The sequence below is a fragment of the Anopheles stephensi genome, chromosome 3, assembly GCF_013141755.1.
Source record: "Anopheles stephensi strain Indian chromosome 3, UCI_ANSTEP_V1.0, whole genome shotgun sequence".
NCBI classification, from domain to species: domain Eukaryota; kingdom Metazoa; phylum Arthropoda; class Insecta; order Diptera; family Culicidae; genus Anopheles; species Anopheles stephensi.
Genome location: NC_050203.1, coordinates 3,511,763 through 3,531,030, shown reverse-complemented (window position 1 = coordinate 3,531,030; position 19,268 = coordinate 3,511,763). Strand labels below are relative to the sequence as shown.

At 48.2% G+C, this 19,268-nt stretch overlaps 1 protein-coding gene across 3 annotated transcripts in view; it reads left to right on the top strand.

The window, feature by feature from the left end:
- The window catches only part of LOC118510137 (ecdysone-induced protein 74EF), a 213,471-nt gene extending 194,517 nt beyond the window's left edge, over window positions 1–18,954 (top strand). For all 3 annotated transcript variants that reach the window (XM_036051617.1, XM_036051618.1, XM_036051616.1), the window contains 2 exons: window positions 2,214–2,726; window positions 15,099–18,954. In XM_036051617.1, the coding sequence (XP_035907510.1) occupies window positions 2,214–2,726; window positions 15,099–15,946 (1,361 nt within the window). In that variant the 3' untranslated portion in view covers window positions 15,947–18,954. The remainder of the gene's footprint in view (window positions 1–2,213; window positions 2,727–15,098) is intronic.
- Window positions 18,955–19,268: the final 314 nt, after the last annotated feature.

Genomic DNA, 19,268 nt, shown 5'->3' with positions numbered 1-19,268 from the left:
GCAAAAACTAACCCTAAACACCAATCTCACGCAAAAAACACCTTTTGTGCCAGTTTGCCCGACTGTCCCATTCCCGTACGCCACGTCCGGTACCTTGGGCGCATTCGAGCTGGACGACGATGGTTTCCTGGAGAACATTTTCCATTTGCGGTCGATGGAGAAGTTGAAAAGCTCCCACCATCAAGCGTTCCTCAAACTTGCAAGTACGTACCACACACACACACACACAGACACGACACAGTTCGACTAACTGCACACATGTCCCATCTGCCGGCATTCTTCACCCAGAACCGATTTATTTTTATTAGATTCATGCGATCGCTCCATCCGAAATTGCGGGGGAAATTGTTTTTAATTTTGATATGATTTTCCGTGGTAAATTATGAATCATGCTCACCGAAGAGGAAGCGGAAACCCCGAAATGCCATCCAATTTTGACATTTTTCCCACGTCTCTTTTCGTGCACAAAGCAGAAAGTGAAAGTGAATTCAAATGAAATGGGAAAAAGGGGTTTGCTTTTTCGCTTCTTGGGCCGAACGATTGCTTCCGAAAATAAGAGAAGCAGAAATTATAATTAATGATTGTCGTGTTCTTCCCGTGCCGCATCGAGACGCTCGTGGCATTCTTCCTACAACAACAACAACGACAACCCAGAAATGTCCTCACGGAAAAATCACGGAAAAGGTTAATGCGTGCGACGTGCAGGACGGAGACGAAGAAAAAAACAGTCAAATCATGTTCGCATATTTTACAACCCATCACAATTATTCTGGCTCAAGCAGCGTACCTCGTACCTAGGTTTTGTTATTCTTTCCCGAGCATTGCTGGCTCACCTACACACGATCACCAACCCTTGCTGGTGTCCTTTCGGGGGTATTCCGTCTCCACACAAAAACACAAATATTATTCCAGTGCCCAATCATGCATGGTTCGACAGATCCTTAATGATTTTGGCTACTGCATTTTCAATTCCTCCTGATTATAATTTCTCATGGCGAATCATGCGCAGAAGGATGAATGAGCTGTCCCTAAGCATCGCTATCAAGCTCCTAGCTCCGTTTCTTTATTGGCAACTGCTTGCAGCCAAACCGCTTCTTCAAACTTGAATCAAGTACGGCGATCCCAATCATCGATCCCGTACCTTTTACCTTCCATTCGAACAACACCAAAAAAAAACTGTAACAACTGATCGTCATCGTCCTCGCGCTGATTGATCCTTGTGAGAGCGTGGTTGCAGTTTTTCATTTCTTCTCTACACTTTCCCACAACGAAGCGATCCTTTTCGCCTAAGAAGGGCCCTAATTTCGGGTGCCAATTGTTCCCGGGATCCTAGGGACACGATCCTAGGATCGAAAATTGGCACCCGCCCGCAACTACCTACTCGCCTACACCGCCCGATCCCTTTTTTATTCGTCACCCTCCGGTGGTTCGTTGGGAGAGATTTGCTATAAAATTGATATCGCTTCTCACCTGTACCGATCCCTTTTAGCTTTGGCCCATCCGCACAGTTTTGGGTATGCGAAGAAGGAAAAAAAAAACGATGTTGTTTCATAAGACCAGGACCCCTTTTTTTCTTGCTCGATTCCTTTGGATTAGGATGCACGGAATGCGTCGCAGTATAATAATAACACAGAAAACAACGTTTTGGGCGCTGTAATGATCGTTACAAGGTAACTGGCGCAGTGGGAAGTCGTCGCGAGCGGATTAAATGAGGGAAGGAATAAAAAACTGCACACACTGCTGGCCATTACGGACAAAGGAATGCAACGAGAAATGTTTCTTATAAAAATCCTTTCCTCTTCAAGAGGAGCGGCTAAGGAGCGGGAGAGCCTCGGGAAATTGCCAGGAAGTGGATGCATGCTGTGCATCCTGGGTTCGCTTCTGTGAGGGTTTTAAGTCGCGCTCGGTTCGGTGAAGTGAAGCGCAATAAATACACATGCCCGATAAGAATCTTAGTTTTGAGAACGAATCTGTTACCTTTGTTTTGTTTTGTTCGCTAATCGTCTATTGTGAAGTGAAGTCCTAATGACACACACAACCCACCATATCGTACTGTGGAGGCCCGCTCTCCCCTTACGATCACATGTATCCTATTCGTCAGCTGTGTTCGTTGCTGGAAAAGAATTTAATGTTTTCGTTTCCGATTCTCTGTCTCTTCCATCGCGTCGCCCGATACTGACACCCTGAACCGCCCCACCGAAACAAACAAAAAGGTTCACTACCTCCGAGTCCCGCCGACAGCGGAGTGTCCGATGTGGACAGCTCCAGCAGCGGAGGCCAGCCGGCCTGCAGTGACGAGCTGAAGGCTCGCCTTGGCATTCCGACCAGCAGCACCGGACCGGTCAGCAGCCAGCCGGGCCAACCGTCACATCCGCACCAGCAGCAGCAGCAGCAACAGCAACAGCAGCAGCAACACCAGCAGCAGGCATCCCAGCAACAACATCACCAGCAACATCACCAACAACCACCGCCCCAACATCAGCACTCCCAGAGTCAACCACTGTCGGTGCATCCGAATGGGGGGACCGGCTCACCGAACGGAGGCTCCCTCTCGTCCTCGTCCGCTCTCTCCCAGGTGGCAGCAGCTGCCGTGGCCGCGGCCGCAACCCAGCAGCACCTCCAGCAGCAGGCCGCCCATCTACAGTCCGGCCCGTTCCTGCGGCCCAACTTTTACCATCACAATTCGCCACCGCTGCGCAACATCTGGAACCAGCGGAGTGTACCACGTAAGTTTTTAATTCTCACTTACATCAATCCCCAATCAATATATCAATCCCGAGTGAAAGCGAACGCATTACCACACATCCACAGCATTGCGATTTATTACCTCCAGCAAAGTCCAGAACTCGCGGCACACGCACACGACTTTGCTCGTTGCTTATCTTCCGAGGTGGCCGAACCTCGGAGTGGCTGAGATTACGCCACCGGTTGCCTGTTGGCGGGTGCATCGTCGCCTGGCTGACGTGCTAAAGTTCGGGCTTTCCGGCACACTTCTCGGCACATGCAATACGCTAGTCTTTGACCCCACTCGAGTGGAGCCCGGTGATGGATGGTTACGCCTTTTGTATTTTTGGGGCAGGAGCTTGGGAGTGGAGATTGGGGGTATTTTTCGGTTATCAGTCTATTTTTTGACGCTCGTCAGTGCAAAACCCCGGGCTTGCGCTTTTTCGGCTGCAACTGTGCATGCATCGGGCCGTGCATTGAATTCCCGATAAGGAAGCCGCACTGGAGGACGCGCGCACAGTACGCCGGGGCTACCTTCCGATAAGCCGTACGGGCGAGCGTATCTTGTTCTTGGTTCTCTCGGTTCTTCTATCTGCCATTTGGTGATGATGTGTATTTTATACTGTTTGTTTTGTGCAACGCGCTTACAAACGTTTACAATTGGGTAAGGCTTCAGTGGTTTGAGGGAGCTGGGGGAAGTGGTGCACGGGGCGGCAACAGTTTTATCAGTTATATTGTACTTTAAAATACTTCCTGATTGAAGACGCCACTAGACGGTTGTAGGTTGTGATAGCGTAAGTCATACGATCATAGGACCGTGTTTTTGGCCGTGTACTACGGCCTGTTTTTTTGCAAGGGAGGGCTATTTTTGGGACTATTCTGAACGATGGTCTTGATGCGATCGATTAGCTGGCCGTCGGTTGCTGGGGTTGCATAACGCGAGAATTGTAACAGGTTTTTGGAGAGGCTTCACGCTTTATATTCGATCACTAGCGGTGCTACAGCGAGCTGTTCGAATAGAGCATCAGGTAAACGCATCGCCTGCTACACCACACCGGCCGCAATTAAAATCTCACCTGACCTGTGGACCCCCATCATCGCTACTCTTTCTCTCTCTGTGCTGGTGTACAGGTGAGGGAGACGCATGTGTGACGACACTCTCTCCCACACTCTCACCACTCACTCGAGGTCAATTGGAACTGATTTTCGCAATACTACATTGTGGCGACACGGCGCCCACTCCACCGACTACCGTGTTGTGCTCTCGATGGGGGAGGTTCTCCGTGTTTTCTATTGAAGATAAATTTGTTTTGTTTTCATCTTCTTTCCCGTCTCCATCATCAACCCTTCCAAGACCACAACCCCACCCTCTCCATCAACAGGATCTGTAGAATGGGCGAGCGAACGGGGTTGGCGTGTGCGCGCGCTTGGTAACACTAATAAAATGTGGCAAACCCCCGACACAGGCAAAAAAAAGTCTCGTTCCCTTCGTTGCGGAAGAAGAAAATTCGCAACATTCTTATCGAACAAACGAGCAGCTCCACCGGCAATACCACCCCGAGGGTGGTGGATGGACAGAGATAGCGAGCGGGCGAGTAGCAAAAGGGGGGGGGGGGAGAATCGTCTCCAAATTTGCGTTTCAAGGACGTCGCAAAGGCGTCACTGCTGCTGCTGCTGCGGTCTGGTTGAAGTACACCACCCCACAGTAAGTGAGCAGCGTGTGGCCACCGAAATTTTGTTCGTGTGTGTGCGCAAATTTTGGACACCAGACACACGAGCTGGACGAAATCCAGGGAAACGGATAGCAACAACAAAAAAAAAAAGCTCCCCAAAACGACCGTCTGGATAAACATTTACATTTCCGATGAACATTCTTCCCTGTTGTGTGGGGTGGGCCCCGAGTGCGCTTCCATCGGGGGCTGACGGCCGCCATATATGCAATTTGCTGCTGCTGCTGCTGCTGCTGCGTGATTGTGCGTTGTGCGTTTCTTTATTTCCTCATACCAGAACGCGCACCTTATTCTACCCCATTTGGCGTTGAGGGGTGAATCGCGGGGCAGAAGAAGCCGACGCCCGGTGGGAGGTTTCTTCCGTGGAATGTTAACCCCTTTTTTCCCGTTGCTTTCGTTTATTTTTACAACAACCAAACAACGTTGTCAAAAGTTGCTAAAATTATCAGCGACGTGCACAGGGAACAATGCACCTCGGCAGTGCGATATGCGACCGTGGATCGCCGGCCTGACAGACATGTCATTGCAAATTTTGGTGCCCGTGTGTCACTAATGATTGCTCGCCCTGTTGCATTTTCGCCCAAACGGAAATGCGTTTCAACGCGATGGATTTTTGTTCTTTGCGGAGCCAGGAACACACCACACATGCATAGGTCATCCGGTACAGGATGTTTCGCCCACCCTCGGATCGTGCCTGAACCGGATCCACGGTTACCCGCGATTGTCATCTGCTGCTCGATAATGGCTGAGCTCCCCAGAATCAGTGCAATGTGCGAAAAATACACCAAAAAAAACCCGAGGGGAACAGGCAGGCAGCATCAACTGCGCTCAGGAAGACTGCAGACTGCCGATCATTCAGTGTATCGTTCTATATTTAGGAGACTGCAGAAACACAAAACAGAGGCGAAAAGAGCAGGATTCGAAAAAACTGTATACATCATGCCCAACAAGCATCATTTTGTTGCAGTAGCAGCAGTAGGCGAACCATCACGCCCGCCTCTATATGCAACGTTACATGTCACTCGACCGGTTGTATTACGCGCATTACCGCACATCGGTGTAGGATGGGAAGAAAATATATTTGAAAGACCCCCGCACGCAAAAAAAAACAATCCTTCTCTTCCTTCCTGTCCTATCCTGTGTCGTGCGAGCGATCGACCGAGGCGCTGAGATTCTGGGGACGTACGTCTGCGTAAGATTCGGCCAATATTGCATTTGCAGCTGGCGGATATATTTGCGAAAGACAAACAGCGCCGGAAACGCTGCTGACTGGTCAGTGAACCTGCACAGTGAGCGTCACACATCCCGTAAACAAAGCATTAATCACGCCACTGTCATTCCAACTGTCCAACCGTGCGAGATCTAATAAAGCGGTGGTGCACCGCCCAGTGCAGTGGTGACAGGACGAGCCCGTCCGAGACCCACTCAAAATGCTGCTCCGAAAGTCATCTGTCACAGAAATAATTAAAAATCGCTTATACTACTCACGACGCCACGATCTCATAAACCCCGGCACCGTTTGTCACCTACGATCAGGTGTTCCCGGAGTGTGTTGGACGCTGGAATCTGACAGCTAATGTGTGGCAATAATAATCATCATTCCACACCGTTCGGAGAGCGCCCCCGAAATTTGGCTTGTTCGCAGATCACTTTCGAGCGAACGTTTAACTTCAACTCAGACAAAATGCAGCTATCTTGGCCACATTTTATTGTCACCTTTATGCTCCCCGCTCCCGTTGAATCCATTGAGCTCCAGAAGTTCTTTATTTAACGGCCTATTAGCGGAAAACACCGCGAACAATTAGCAAACGTTCGAGAACGTTTAAGCGTATCAGCATGTTTGCACGTCACGTCTCCGCTAATGCATCCTGCTGGCGCACGGCCGCACGCGTTACCACATGCAAAATTTATTATCAACAAATGGTGTGCAACTTCCGTATTGCCGTCGCAACTTGCTGCCAAACTGTGTATCTCAGGCACAACCACACACACACCAGCACGCGAAATCGCGCCGAACTCGTTCATCTGGCTGGGAGTTACTTTATTTCTTCCTCGCGTTTTTTTTTTTGCCTTGTTCGGCCACCCATTTGATAACGCAAACACGCGAAAGAACCAACCTTACCGCATCCAGACGGCGGTGTGCGTATGTGCTCTATGTGCCTGGTTTTGTGCCAATTGCGATAAGAATGCGTTTCAGTTTTATTTGGTCGCGTTTTTTTTTGTTCTTTTGCCTTTTTTTCTGGGCGCGAGCGTAACGTTTCGACGTCTTTGATGGTTAGCTTCTTCGGTTAGACTCGGTGTGGACACAGACACACACACACACACACAGGCACCAAGAGAAGAACGGGATTTTTTTTCGGGTGGGAAGAAAACACATTTTCTGGCCCGCGACCAGCAGTCTTAAGCGAGGTGCATACGTGACGAACGTAACCGCATGCAGCAGTAAGATGATGATAGCTGGTTGGGGTTGCTGAGGGTGATACGACGGGGCATGAGGAGGACGGGTCGGAGAGGATTGTAGGTGCAACGTGGTGATAACATGCAGTTGCTAAAAAAAGGTGATTTGATAGTATTCGGAGAGTATGCGAAATTGCACAATCTGAATAAGGGATTCCTGGAGCTAAGGTTCGTAAAATTTCCACTAGATGGCGCTAAGATTCTATACGTATCTTGGACGCTAATAGGAAGACTTGTAACTCAAACGTCATGTATGACACTTATCCAGAGCCTACTATTGAAGCCAATCCCTGCTAATATAGCTACTTTTTTGCCCTTTTTGCCCAACCGGAAGAGAGTGGCGTGCCCTCTGCCCAACGTCACCCGGTCTAGGGCTGCGAGACGTGCCTTCTGCTTCATTATCAGTTTTCTCCTGCCACCAGGGCCGTGGGTTCTCAGTAGACAACTTTTTCGGGTACATTACCTCAGCAAATACTCATCCCCCCAAAAAAAAACCACGGCCCACTGCCGCGTGGACCCATTCGTCCATACACACTTCCGTTTGGTTTTGCAACAAACAGCACGCTTTCCATGTGTGTAAACTGGCGCCGTTCGTCACGGTACCGTTTGCTACCGTTGCGTTCCGTTTTTGTTGCGACTTGCTGAAGGTCAGTTCTGAGGCTTCTGGTCCGGGTAAGCTGGGTGCGCTTATGCAAACGGTCGAAATCCGCGAACGACGCACGAAGCCCGAACACCGAAGCACCGAAGGAAAACACAACAACAGCTTTTCCGTTTTTCTTTTGGCGCGTGTGTGTGTGTGTGTAGTTGTGTTTGGGGGGGGGGGGGGTTCTCTACTATGCAAAATAGAAACTTGAAACTGTGGTGTTCAAGACACTGACACTCTAGGTAAACAACCACCGTTTTGGTGGCAGAACCGAACAAAAAAACAAAAAGCGGAATACCTTCGCGCAATATCCTGCAATAAGTTATGGTCAAGCCTACCGGCCCACCACCAACACGTGCCACAGTCGGCGGTTTCGAAGGCCACCGGAGGGAGAAACTCGGACGGCTCGCTGGGCCCTTTTGGGCGCAAAAGGTTGCGGTTTTGTCGGCGCCGCTAGAATCGAAGTTGGAAAGTTGGATGCCGTGCCGCTCGACTGTCCAATCGGATGGATGGAATTCGCAAACCGGAAGTAACACCGACCTGTGTGTGTGTGTGTGTGTGTGTGTGTGTGTGTGTGTGTGTGTGTGTACATGGATTTTACGAAACTGCCCCGTTGAGAAGGAAATACCTTCAGACAGCAGCGCGCCTAGGTACGTGCGGAGCATCGTTAAGTCTGGCCGGTAAAACCTGCTCCAAACGAGATCCCGCACCGGTGTGGTCGTTAGTGATTCATCGCACTTCAAGCGGGCATCCATTTCTACTGACTCACCGCACAAGTAGAAGCTTTCTAGCAACCGATCTACTTATGAAATATGCTCAAGAACGGGGAACCGGAATCTCCAACAGAAACTCGACTTCGCTAGTGACGCAACGAAGAGCGCTGCTGCACGAGACTGCAACGTCGTGTGGCGATGTTTAGTGCTCAATTCCTTCCTTCCGGATCCACTCACCATCCGCCAGAGCGAATCGCGATGAAGTAACGCAAACGTGCAGCCCTTGAAGTGGAAGTTGCTAAGCTAACTTGCCACGCTGAAGCCTTAGGAAAGAACGCCCCGGTATGCAACACACTTGTTTGTCTAATGCACCGCCATTCTCTCCTCGCACGCGGCGCTCTGTAAACACTTTACCCGCTACTGGAGCGTACATTCCATCAGTGGATCGCATTCCACTGGAACTCGCAGGGAGAGACAAAAAAAGCCCATAAATAACCGAGGCCACACTTTTGCATGCCGGAAGGCCGGATATGCTCCCGATACGATCAGTTGTCTAGTGGTGGTTTACGGGGACTCTATGCTAATCAGCTGCTCAAAGTCCTGCTCCGGAACTAACACTCAAGACGCCGGAACAGCCGAGAATCTTGGTGCTGGAAAGTGCACAGCACAACACAAGGGATAATTTATTCTTCGCACCCTTTTCTCTGAGCTACCTGTGCATACCATAGCGAGATCCCATCAGACACCTCCCGCTCTGGATGGCTGTGGATGTGTCGAGTCGACTTCCGTTCGAGAGTTCCGGGAGCTGTACCGAAGCCGCAGAGCACAAAAAAGGAATCCAGACGAGTGGGTCTGTTTGCTCCGGCTCATCGTCATCCTCGTCATTACCTATGCAATGTGCATCCACAAAACTGCCTCGACGCAAGTGCAACTCCGTCGCATTACTTCTGTGCGCAATACGATACGCCTGTTGCCCTCTTTCTGCTTGCAATTCTTTCTTTTCGTCCACTTCCAAGACGCAGACAGACATTAGCGAGTTGCCATAAAACGCTCCCGCCTGGCTCTCGAATGCTCATCCGTGTTCCGCTTCCGTCCTGGTTGGCGGATTCTGTGATCACTGTGCGTAGATCGTTGACCTTACAGTGCTCGGCGAAAATGATCTGAGCCGGGTTTCCTACAGCTACAGCCCGAAATTGAGTCAAATTAAGCAATCAAACAAAAATCGCGCGGGACGCGAGACCCCGTTTTTGGTGCGGATGACAACAACTGTGCAAAGATCACCATTCAACCGTTGGCCGACGCAGCGTATCCTCCATCCGAGCGTTCCGATTGGAACTTTGCTGTATCCAGATAAAATTAAACCGTGCTGTAAGCAACGAGCAAGCTTCGTTCACAGCTAACCGACAGACGCTTAAAGAGGACCCCCGTTTTGCTTCAATCGAAGTCTTTATTTCGGCGATAAATGTGGAATTTATTTTTATGCGTTTCCTGTTCTCGCGCCATCTTTTCTTTTCGCATGCGGCCTGTTCCGCGATTTTTATATTATAACCTCCTCCTCCCCGGCAACCCAGTGCTAATTGATTCGATATACTGTACGGCGTGCTCATCATCGGGCCTCTTCAGCATCGTTAGCAGCACGTTAGACGAACGCTTTTTTTACGAGCCGTTGGAGCGTCTTCCAGTGCCAGATCATAAATATAAACGCGCTCAGAAACAGGCAGACGTGCAGTATTCCGTTTTTGTGACAGTTAAATTCGGTGTCACCAATTAATTTGCTCGCTGCCACATCACTCTGCCGGCGTGGAATGCACGCAAGAACCGGCGAGAGTGATTTTATTGTGCGTCCGAGTGTCATCACTTCCAAAAAGTTGAGCGCTAACTACCCGTCCCGTCCAGTTTACCATTATTAAACACTTCCGGCTTCTCCAGCGGCCAGCGTGTTTTTGGGCGGGCCGCTTTATGCCACCTTCCTTATGACGCTTTGCCCATCGATGCGTTCTGGCCCACGGTCACGTTATGCCGTTTTGCAATTTGTAAAATAAAATCGACCATTAATCGGGGGTTCCAGCCCAGTACGGAACCTAATCGTAATCAAACGAATGGGTGCATGGGTGGTAAGGCAACTCTTCCCGGCCGGTCGACAGCACCAAATGTGTAACTACTGGTGGCAAACTTCAGCGCGGCACTGCACTTTCATGAAATGCAAATGGATGGGTCTCGGTGCAGTTACCTGCAGCGTAACTTCCTGATGCGACAGCAAACAGCAATTAGCCGTTCGTCTGCTTCCGTCGGCTGGAGTAGGTTCGCAGACAGGTTCGCACCGGGGTTTTTGCATGTTGATCTTGATTTTTTGTTTCGGTCGTTTCGGTCTGGTCTGGTTCGTCAGCTGCGCATCCGTTTGCTTTTCGGGGCGAACCACTCGAGAAGGTGGTGTCGGGATGGATTTAATGCCGTTCTTCCTCTGGCTGGAATGGGGTGTTATTTTAATTTCCCAAGTACCAGACAAGTTGAATGTGTATACCTCCTCCTTGGTGAGCTTCAACAACATGTGTTATTGTATGTCTGGTCCTCGTTTGAACCAGGATTCCCAAATCTGGTGAGATTCAGTTCAGACCTCCATATACAGGACCAAACAACACCATGAAACCTTTATCACACCTCCCAAGTCCGCTTGTACCGGAAGCTCAAGAGAAGCCTTTGCCGTCATCCAACACCTGCGATCTTTAATCTGATTAGATAACAGCACGACCTTTAAGATGAGCAAGGGAACCCATTACCGCATCTTGACGACGTTGATGTAATAGGGATTCGCCACCTTCTTAGCTTCCCTTCCAGCTCGGAACCAATTGGATAATTCCGATCCGGTGTTCCGGTTTTGTGTAGGTTTTTTTGCTTGTCTTGTTCTGTTCTTGCACAATCCACCCAACACACCAAGCGCCACCCCGGGGTGACCTTCAGCGAATGCAACCAAAGACAATATGTCGATGACCACGGTCGCGCGGTGGCGGTTGATGTGCGCGCGGCATGCGCGTTACGGAACACGTCCGTTTTGTTTGTTGTTAAACGGAAGGAAGGAAGCCGTGTTTGGTGGCGAAAGAAAGAGAGAGAGAGGGAGAGAACGAGTCAGAATTAGCGCAATCAATTACTGACCGCGGTGTAAATAGCCAATGCAATGGTATATAATCCCCCCCTCCCAATAGGTCGTGGGGATGGGGCCGGGGTGAAGTATGAAATAATTTAAAATAGTATAATGTAATGCAAAACATTCACCCCACATCATCGCCACCCACCCCGGGGTCAGTTCCGTTCATGAGCGAGTTCGCCGGGAATGTTTACATCGCGTCAGGAAATGAATGGGCGACAATTGCATCTATCGCTGCGAGAATTATTATCCTGACTCAGTGCAAAACAAAGCCAAGATAATTAAAACGTCAACAGAACTCCCCAACTGTACTGTAATGCTGCGTCTTAGTACAGCGCCCAAGCGCCCAACACGCTACTCAAAACGCACGTGACAGTCGATCACTCCCTGCCTAATGCGACTAAGATATTCGCTTACGCCATCCATTTGCCCATCTTTTTCCGGTTTAACGTGTCTTTTTTCGTACTTCCCCAAGGTGACACTCTCGCTGTGCCAAACACACCCTTCCCTTCCCCTCAGCACTCAAACAAGCTGCTCCTTCTTCCTGCTACAGCCTGGATTCCATCCCGTTCCTTGCCGTTGGTCGCCTCGGCTGTGGACTTTAAATGCTGCACGTGAGGTCGGTCGCTTGCACCGAGCAGCGCTCGCCAAACAGGTCGATCGGTGGATACGTCGGAATACCGACCGGAGAGCACTAGAATTCCTCTTCTCCAATCCAATAAGACCAAGCATTCGGAGGATCGGTTTTGTTGTTCGGAAGCGTAAAAATAACCTGCTCTACACGCTGAGGCAATGGAAGGCCCCTCCGGGTCGTCCGTCGTTCCGATGGCTTCATCGGTCATTTCCTTCCGAGTGCGTTTTGCGTTCTTTGCAATTCGTTCTACTGTCTCACGTTCCGGAAATTCGTCTCTAGCTCTTTTCTGTTTGCTTCTTCTCCCTTTCGCGAGTGCAATTGCATCACGGTGCATCATTGTTTTTTTTCCGCTGGAGGAAGTTGGCAAAACAGCGCCCGCGTTTAAAAATAGTCTAAAGCATCATCAGCTGCGAATAGCGAGTCGTCGCGTCTTTGCAACAAACTGTTATACAACTGTTATACTGGTGGGGGACTTCCACCCAACTTGCACATTGTTTGTAGTACCAATAAAAGAAAACGGGAGACGAAACGAAGGAGAACAATCAACCCAAACCAGTGTGGTAGCGTCAGCCAAGATGCATCATCATCTTCCCAATCATCGCTCCCAATGCACTCAACAGCCGTACGACAGAACGCGTGGCAACGAGCCACTCGCCACTCTATCTCGCTTTAGAGGGCTTAGAACTGAAGATCTCACTTTTTAGCAACGAGAAACAGCAACATTCGCACACAGCAAAGCACCACATAAGAAAACTGAAACCCAGTGCAACTGCAGTGCAGTGCCGCGGCCGACCGTACAGCATCGATGCATTTTTATGTGCATTTGCGCGCATGGGGAGGCAGGAATAGAAGCGGGGGGAGGAGGACACGATGGACGTTGCGCAGGGTGAGATTTGTGCAGGGTGATCGCTCTATAGAAGGTCACTTGTTATTTAGTTTTTCTTCGCTTTTGCCCTTCGTTTCCGTTTTTCTTCGGTTTCGCGCGTCGTCGTCGTCATCGCTCGTCGCTCGTCGTCGTTGTGCCACATGCATGCGAACCCCACCGACTCTCTGCATGTTTAGAACTGCGCTCTTCTCTTTTTGCTGTTGCTGTTGTGTTTCGCTTTCAACACACTCATGGCGCGTCGCGAATCGTTCTACACCGCACTGCACCATGTTGCAATCGGTCTCAGAAACCCCTGTGCGGAGGAATGCTGCAGGAACCTGGGAGTGGGTCTGAGCTTATCTTACCTGCTGGCCCAGCTTCTGTACAGCAAACTCCCTCCAACAGTATCGAGAATTGGAATACCCAACTCTATCGATCACATAAAATCCACTCCCGAAAGTCGATTCTGTAACTTGAACTTAAAGTCTTGTCTAAATCCCTGTCAAATAAATTCCTCCCTGCCATCCTTTTGTTCCTCTACCCGCTCACACACCAGAAGTGTCCGCGATGACTCAAAGAGATTACGATAATGGCTTTTAAAAACATAATCACCCCCAGCGAGAGCGAGACGGCGAGCATACGTGCGTGCGATGCAGCAAACAAGAGAACCTGATGCACCACGCGGAATGCATCAGCAAATGCTCGGGGAAGTGCAGCACGGGAAAAAAAGATAGAACAGACAAGAGAAGAAGCGTTTTTATGGAGCAACCCGAGCAAGATGGACATGTCAGACGGATGGTTGCAAGTTGGCAAGAAGGAAATGGAGTGCAAATAATGTTTCAGGTGTGTGCGCATCTTCCCGGCTCGATGCAAGCATACTGGAACGTTTGAAGGTCACTGCCAGTCGGCACCCGGTTCGCTTCCTGGTCATTGGTCCTGCTGCCGCCTCCTAAGTCGCGAGCTAGTCGTCTTCTGCTGCTGTTGCTGCTGCTGCTGGACTTCTGGCTCTCTGGCAGCGAGACCGTGCGCTGCTGATGATGCGTTTGTGTGTTTAGAGAGATGCATTGTCCATCAACCGAACTGCAAGTACAGCGAGCAAGCGAACTAAGCAGGAAGCCAGCCAGTTTGCTGTACGGCGGATGTTGCTTCCTGGTTTTTGCAATTATCTCTTACGCTGCTCGATCTTTGGAGGATGTAACTTGAAACACCTGAGGCCCTCCGGAAGAGTCTGTGCGATAAAAAAGAACGCAACAAATCAAAAGGAAGATGTTTAACCACACATCTCTTTAATAGCCTATCACCCTATCGGCATGGGCACTCCAGAAGAAGCAGAACCCTCCCGCAGATGCAGCGACAATGTAAAGGGGGCACTTAATTTTTCACCCATTTTTTTGCGCCACTGAGCACTTGGAGGGTGTAAATATTCCAGCTTCCCATTAGAGTACCACTTCAGCCGAGCAGCACTTCCGTCCGTCTAAGGTAGCTGCTCCTCCACCAGCCGACTGATTCATGGTGAGCTGGAGTGGAGCCGATAGGGACCTTCCGTGCCACGTTGACGTTGTTGTTGACGTGTTTCTAACGCGAGCTCCTCTGTCTAGACCTTTGAAGCGATGCGTTTGAGCGTTAGTGAACTTGAATGCAGTTGTAGTAGGATTTCCCATCGCTAATGACTTCGAATTCCAACCACTTCACACCTCGCCCAGCAGGTGCGATCAGGAGCTGGAGTTGACAAAAGTCTACAAAATTAATTAAAAAGGCTCGCCCCATGAGGAACTCTTTCCGATGGCATCGAACGATAATGGAACGCGAGCTAAACTCCCTTGTCGCTAAGCCCTTAAAACCATGCCCTCGCTCCCGTATCACCCAGCCCAACTTCCCACAGACGTAGCGTGTGCATTTTTGCGTACAACAAGGAAGTGGCTCGTGACAACGAATCGCGACTGATAAGCGAGAACCCCTGCCAGGTTCACTCAATGAGAGCGCGCGACTCGTCGATTACAGCTGTTTCCGTTCCTACTATCACCACGCACTACTGCTCTTAGTCGCTAATCAGTTCCCGGCCCCTTACAACCCCACCCACCCTCCCTTTTCTCCCCTTCTCCTAATCACTGCTCAAGTTCAATGTCACTGCCAGTTGCTGACAATCGCTCTCACTTTCCCCCTTTCTTTCTTTCTTTCTTTCTCTCACAGTGTCCGACAACTATCACTACCTGCATTCGATGAACTCACCCAACGGCTACCCATCGGCAGCGGCCGCCGCTGCTGCAGCAGCCGCTAACCACTTCGCTTCCGGTGGTGCCGGTGGTGCTACGAACGGAACTGCCAGCAATGGTGCTCCGGCCGGTGCGTTAGGCCGTGGTGGTGCTGGCACAGGTTCTGCCGGTCCGCTCGGTGGAAATGGTGCGATGGGACAGCATGGGCATCTTGCTCCGCACCATGCCACGAACCCTGCCCACCATCACGGACATCTTGGCCAGCAGCATCTCGGACATCATCCACACGCCGGCAATGGACATGTAGGTGGTGGTGCGAACTCGGCAGCTGCAGCCGCCGCTGCCCTGATGGCGAACGGCATCGTCAACGGGTTGGGTCACCACGGTCAACATGGACCGCACAACGTGTCCTCGAGCTGTCCCGACGATCTGTACATGCTGGAGCTCGGGTTCCAACCGCGCAAGCTGAAGAAACCGAAGAAGCCCAAGCTCGAGATGGGTGTGAAGCGAAAGTCTCGCGAAGGCTCCACGACCTATCTGTGGGAGTTTCTGCTGAAGTTGCTGCAGGATCGCGAGTACTGTCCACGGTTCATCAAGTGGACCAACCGGGACAAGGGCGTGTTCAAGCTGGTCGACTCGAAGGCGGTCTCGAAGCTGTGGGGTCTGCACAAGAACAAGCCGGACATGAACTACGAAACGATGGGCCGAGCGCTGCGATACTACTACCAGCGGGGGATACTGGCGAAGGTGGACGGCCAGCGGTTGGTGTACCAGTTCGTGGACGTACCGAAGGATATCGTCGAGATTGACTGTACCGGTGCCTGAAGTCCGCGGCGGGGTCGTACCCGTTGTGGGATGCGGCCCGCGGACAGAACACCATCGTCCGACCAACACACACAACCACAAACCCTACGCTAGTCCGGTTTCTTCCAGAGCAAGAGAGCAAGAGAGAGCGAGAGAGCGAGACAGATGGAATTGGTGCTGGTGGATCGCTGTCTCGTGTGCGTGTGTCCTTCTATCTCGCTGTCACCTCACCAGAATAGTTGTGAGGAGAAGTTCTGCCTGACCTCCGTCTTAACCCTCCCCACGTTGTACAATTGGATCGTTTTACCACTTTGATATTTATTCGTCCTTTCTTTAAGTTTTTTTTTTATTATTTGTTTGTTATACGCTAGTGTTAACGATGGCTGCAAATTGGCGTGCGAGCGACAGAGAGCACCATGGATCTTTTCGTTTCGATGCGTGTGCATCAAGGCAATGCCTTATTTTGGGGGTGTTAAATCAAGCAAAACTTTTTTACAAATCAACCATACAAGACATATTTTAAATAGTACCCATGAAAAGGAAAAGACAATAACACACAAACAAACAAGAGCAAAAATAGATACACACGCACTTAGTACAATTAAACAAAAACCAGAGCAAAAACAGTAAATCTACATAGAAAAAAAAACACCCACAAATATATATAAAGAGAAAATGGCAATATAAAGAATTGAAAGCTAAGAGTACAAAAAAACGAAGAGAAAAAGGAACAAGAAACACACACACATCGACACAGATAAGTAAAACATAAGAAATGTTGCTGGCAATAGAGCAAAATAGTGATTAGCAAAATTTTTAATTCTCCTCTACTTTTTGGATAAAAAAAAGCGAAAAATAGTTAAGTTAATCCCCCAAATAGAACCCATACCACTTACCTTCGGATGTATGCTCACACACACACAAACACTCTGGAGTTTTTGGAGCGTTTTTTTTATTTTGATTTTTCTTTTAATTAACCACCCGGTGTGAGATTTTCGTTTGTATAGGTGTGCGCGTGCGTGTTTTCTCGTGAGTTCGAAAAGTTTCTCATTGTAATTATGGTTTTCTTGTAAGATAGTTAGCTTAAGTCGATTAACCGCGTTAAGTATAGTTCTGAGTGGCGGACAGCGGTTAGTTTGGTGTACATTTTGGTTTTTAAGTTACAAAACATATCTTTAAGTCGCTTAGATAACGATCGTTTTCCGATGGCGAGCTGTAAAAAATGTAAAGGGAAGTTGTATTTTATTACGGTTAGGTTAGGTTAGGCCGTTCGCGCAGAACTCCTATTTTTATAACTTTTAACTTTGATCCACCACTACTTTTACTGCGTTAGAAGTTAACTTTTAATTTGATCGACCCACGATCATCCGATCGCCAATTCGTTAACCGTTTTAGCTTACTTCACACTAGCTGAAGGCTCGAAGCTGCCCCATTACAATTTTTAACCCGCTACGCCTTAACGAAGCGTATCCTTAGAAAGGGAAGGAGTTTACTGGCCGGATGCGTCCCGGTCCGGGCGTCCGGACGCCTGCTGCAACCACTGTCACAGCTTTCCACTGCCCCATTTTCCGTGTGAATCAGTGAAAAATTACCCTTTTTTCTATGTGTCAAGAACTCACCCTTTTTTTCGTACGTGTGGATGCGATCTACTAACAGCGTGCGATACTCACCACAGACTAATTGGTTGGCATACATAGACAACAGGGAAGAAAGCGAGGAAAAAGAAAGAAAGAGATAGATAGAAAGCGAACGACCCGGCGGAGGGTATACGTTCGTTTGTTTATTATTTTCAAATTCGACCGTTCTTTATTTTATTATTCAGTTTTGTGTGCATATTCGAGTTTTTTTTTTTTGTTTTTCGTCAAGTTTTTCTTTGTTTGCCTTTTTGTTTTGTGTTGTGTTGTTAGAATCTTGATCTCATTAATTTATTCATCTGCTTTCTTTGCCTCCTGGACGAGTATTTGGCACGGTTCGTGTAATGCGTGCGTGCGTGTGTTTTTTTTTTTTGTATATTTTATGCATGTGTGAGTGTACATCAGACAAAGTTGGGAGGAAAAACAATCAAAAAAGCTTCTATTTTTGTACTTTTAAAACACAAAATCACACACACACACATGTTTTGTTTTAGTTTGATTGTATTGTATGAAGACAGTACAATGCCACCGCCTGCTTAAGTGCTAAGCCGTGAAGTTATCAAGCAATCGTTTTAATTTCTAAGAACCAACCATATCAAACACCACGAAAACAAACAACCACACATACAGATTACAAAATATAGATACAAAAGTTAAATCCCCCATTTTTTTTTTATTTTCTAAAAGAGAAAATAGTAGGGAAAAAGATATAAGTAAAGTTAAAAAGAATGCAAAAACAATACAGTGTTACAAATCAAAAATGTACCGTCTCGTTTTTAAGCAAAGCAGAATGTTAAAACAATAGATCTATATATACATAGTATAAAAGCGTTAATCATTACAAAACACTAACAGCCAACAATAGGAACAGAAACAAACAGGAAAACAAAACAAAAAAAAAACACAAATAATAATGCGGCACTCGTACGAAAGTGTGTGTGGATTTTTATTTCTTTTCGATACGACTGCGTCTGTGTGCGTGTGTATAAGAAGCGGATGCTATTTTTTAACTGTTTGCAAAAGTTTTATAATTGAGAATTATTAAGTAATTAGTTGGATAGCGTTCCAATTGTTTATAAATAATTTGTATAGAGAAAAAATGCGGATGAGAGAGAATAGTTTGTAAAGGATGAGTAAATATGTGAAAGAAGAAGTTAAAAGCGTAAAATGGGCGAAATGTAACAAAAGGAAGCAAAACAGAGAAAGGATAGTGAATACGTAAGGATAAAACAGAGAAGCTAGTGAATGGTTAAGCTAAAACAAAACTGTGCATATTTTGTTGTAAATGGTGCGGCCTCCCGTGACCGTGGTTGTAAAATTATATCTACTTTTTAAGGTTCGCGCGCGTTTTCAAGCCGACGAATGTGACGAATAAAACCGCTATATAAATTATAATTTCTTTCCTTTTTTTTTGTTCTTTTTTTTTGGGGGGGGCTTCTTTTTTGGTAACTTTGTGTTCTCTTTCTTTCGACAGTTATTTATTTCAAAATACATTTTTCAGTATTATTTTCGAGAAGCTGAGCTGTTTCAACGAGCGCAGTGAGAGAGTGAGAGCGAGCTGTGTCATGCGCGAGGTATACCTTCAGGCGTAATTCTGTAGAACGATTGGCAGAGCTGTATAACAGAATGTTATTCGGTACAAATATTTTCTTTCTATTATTTTCCCTATTATTTTTATTAAATGTTTTAAAGATAAAAGTTTATGGGAC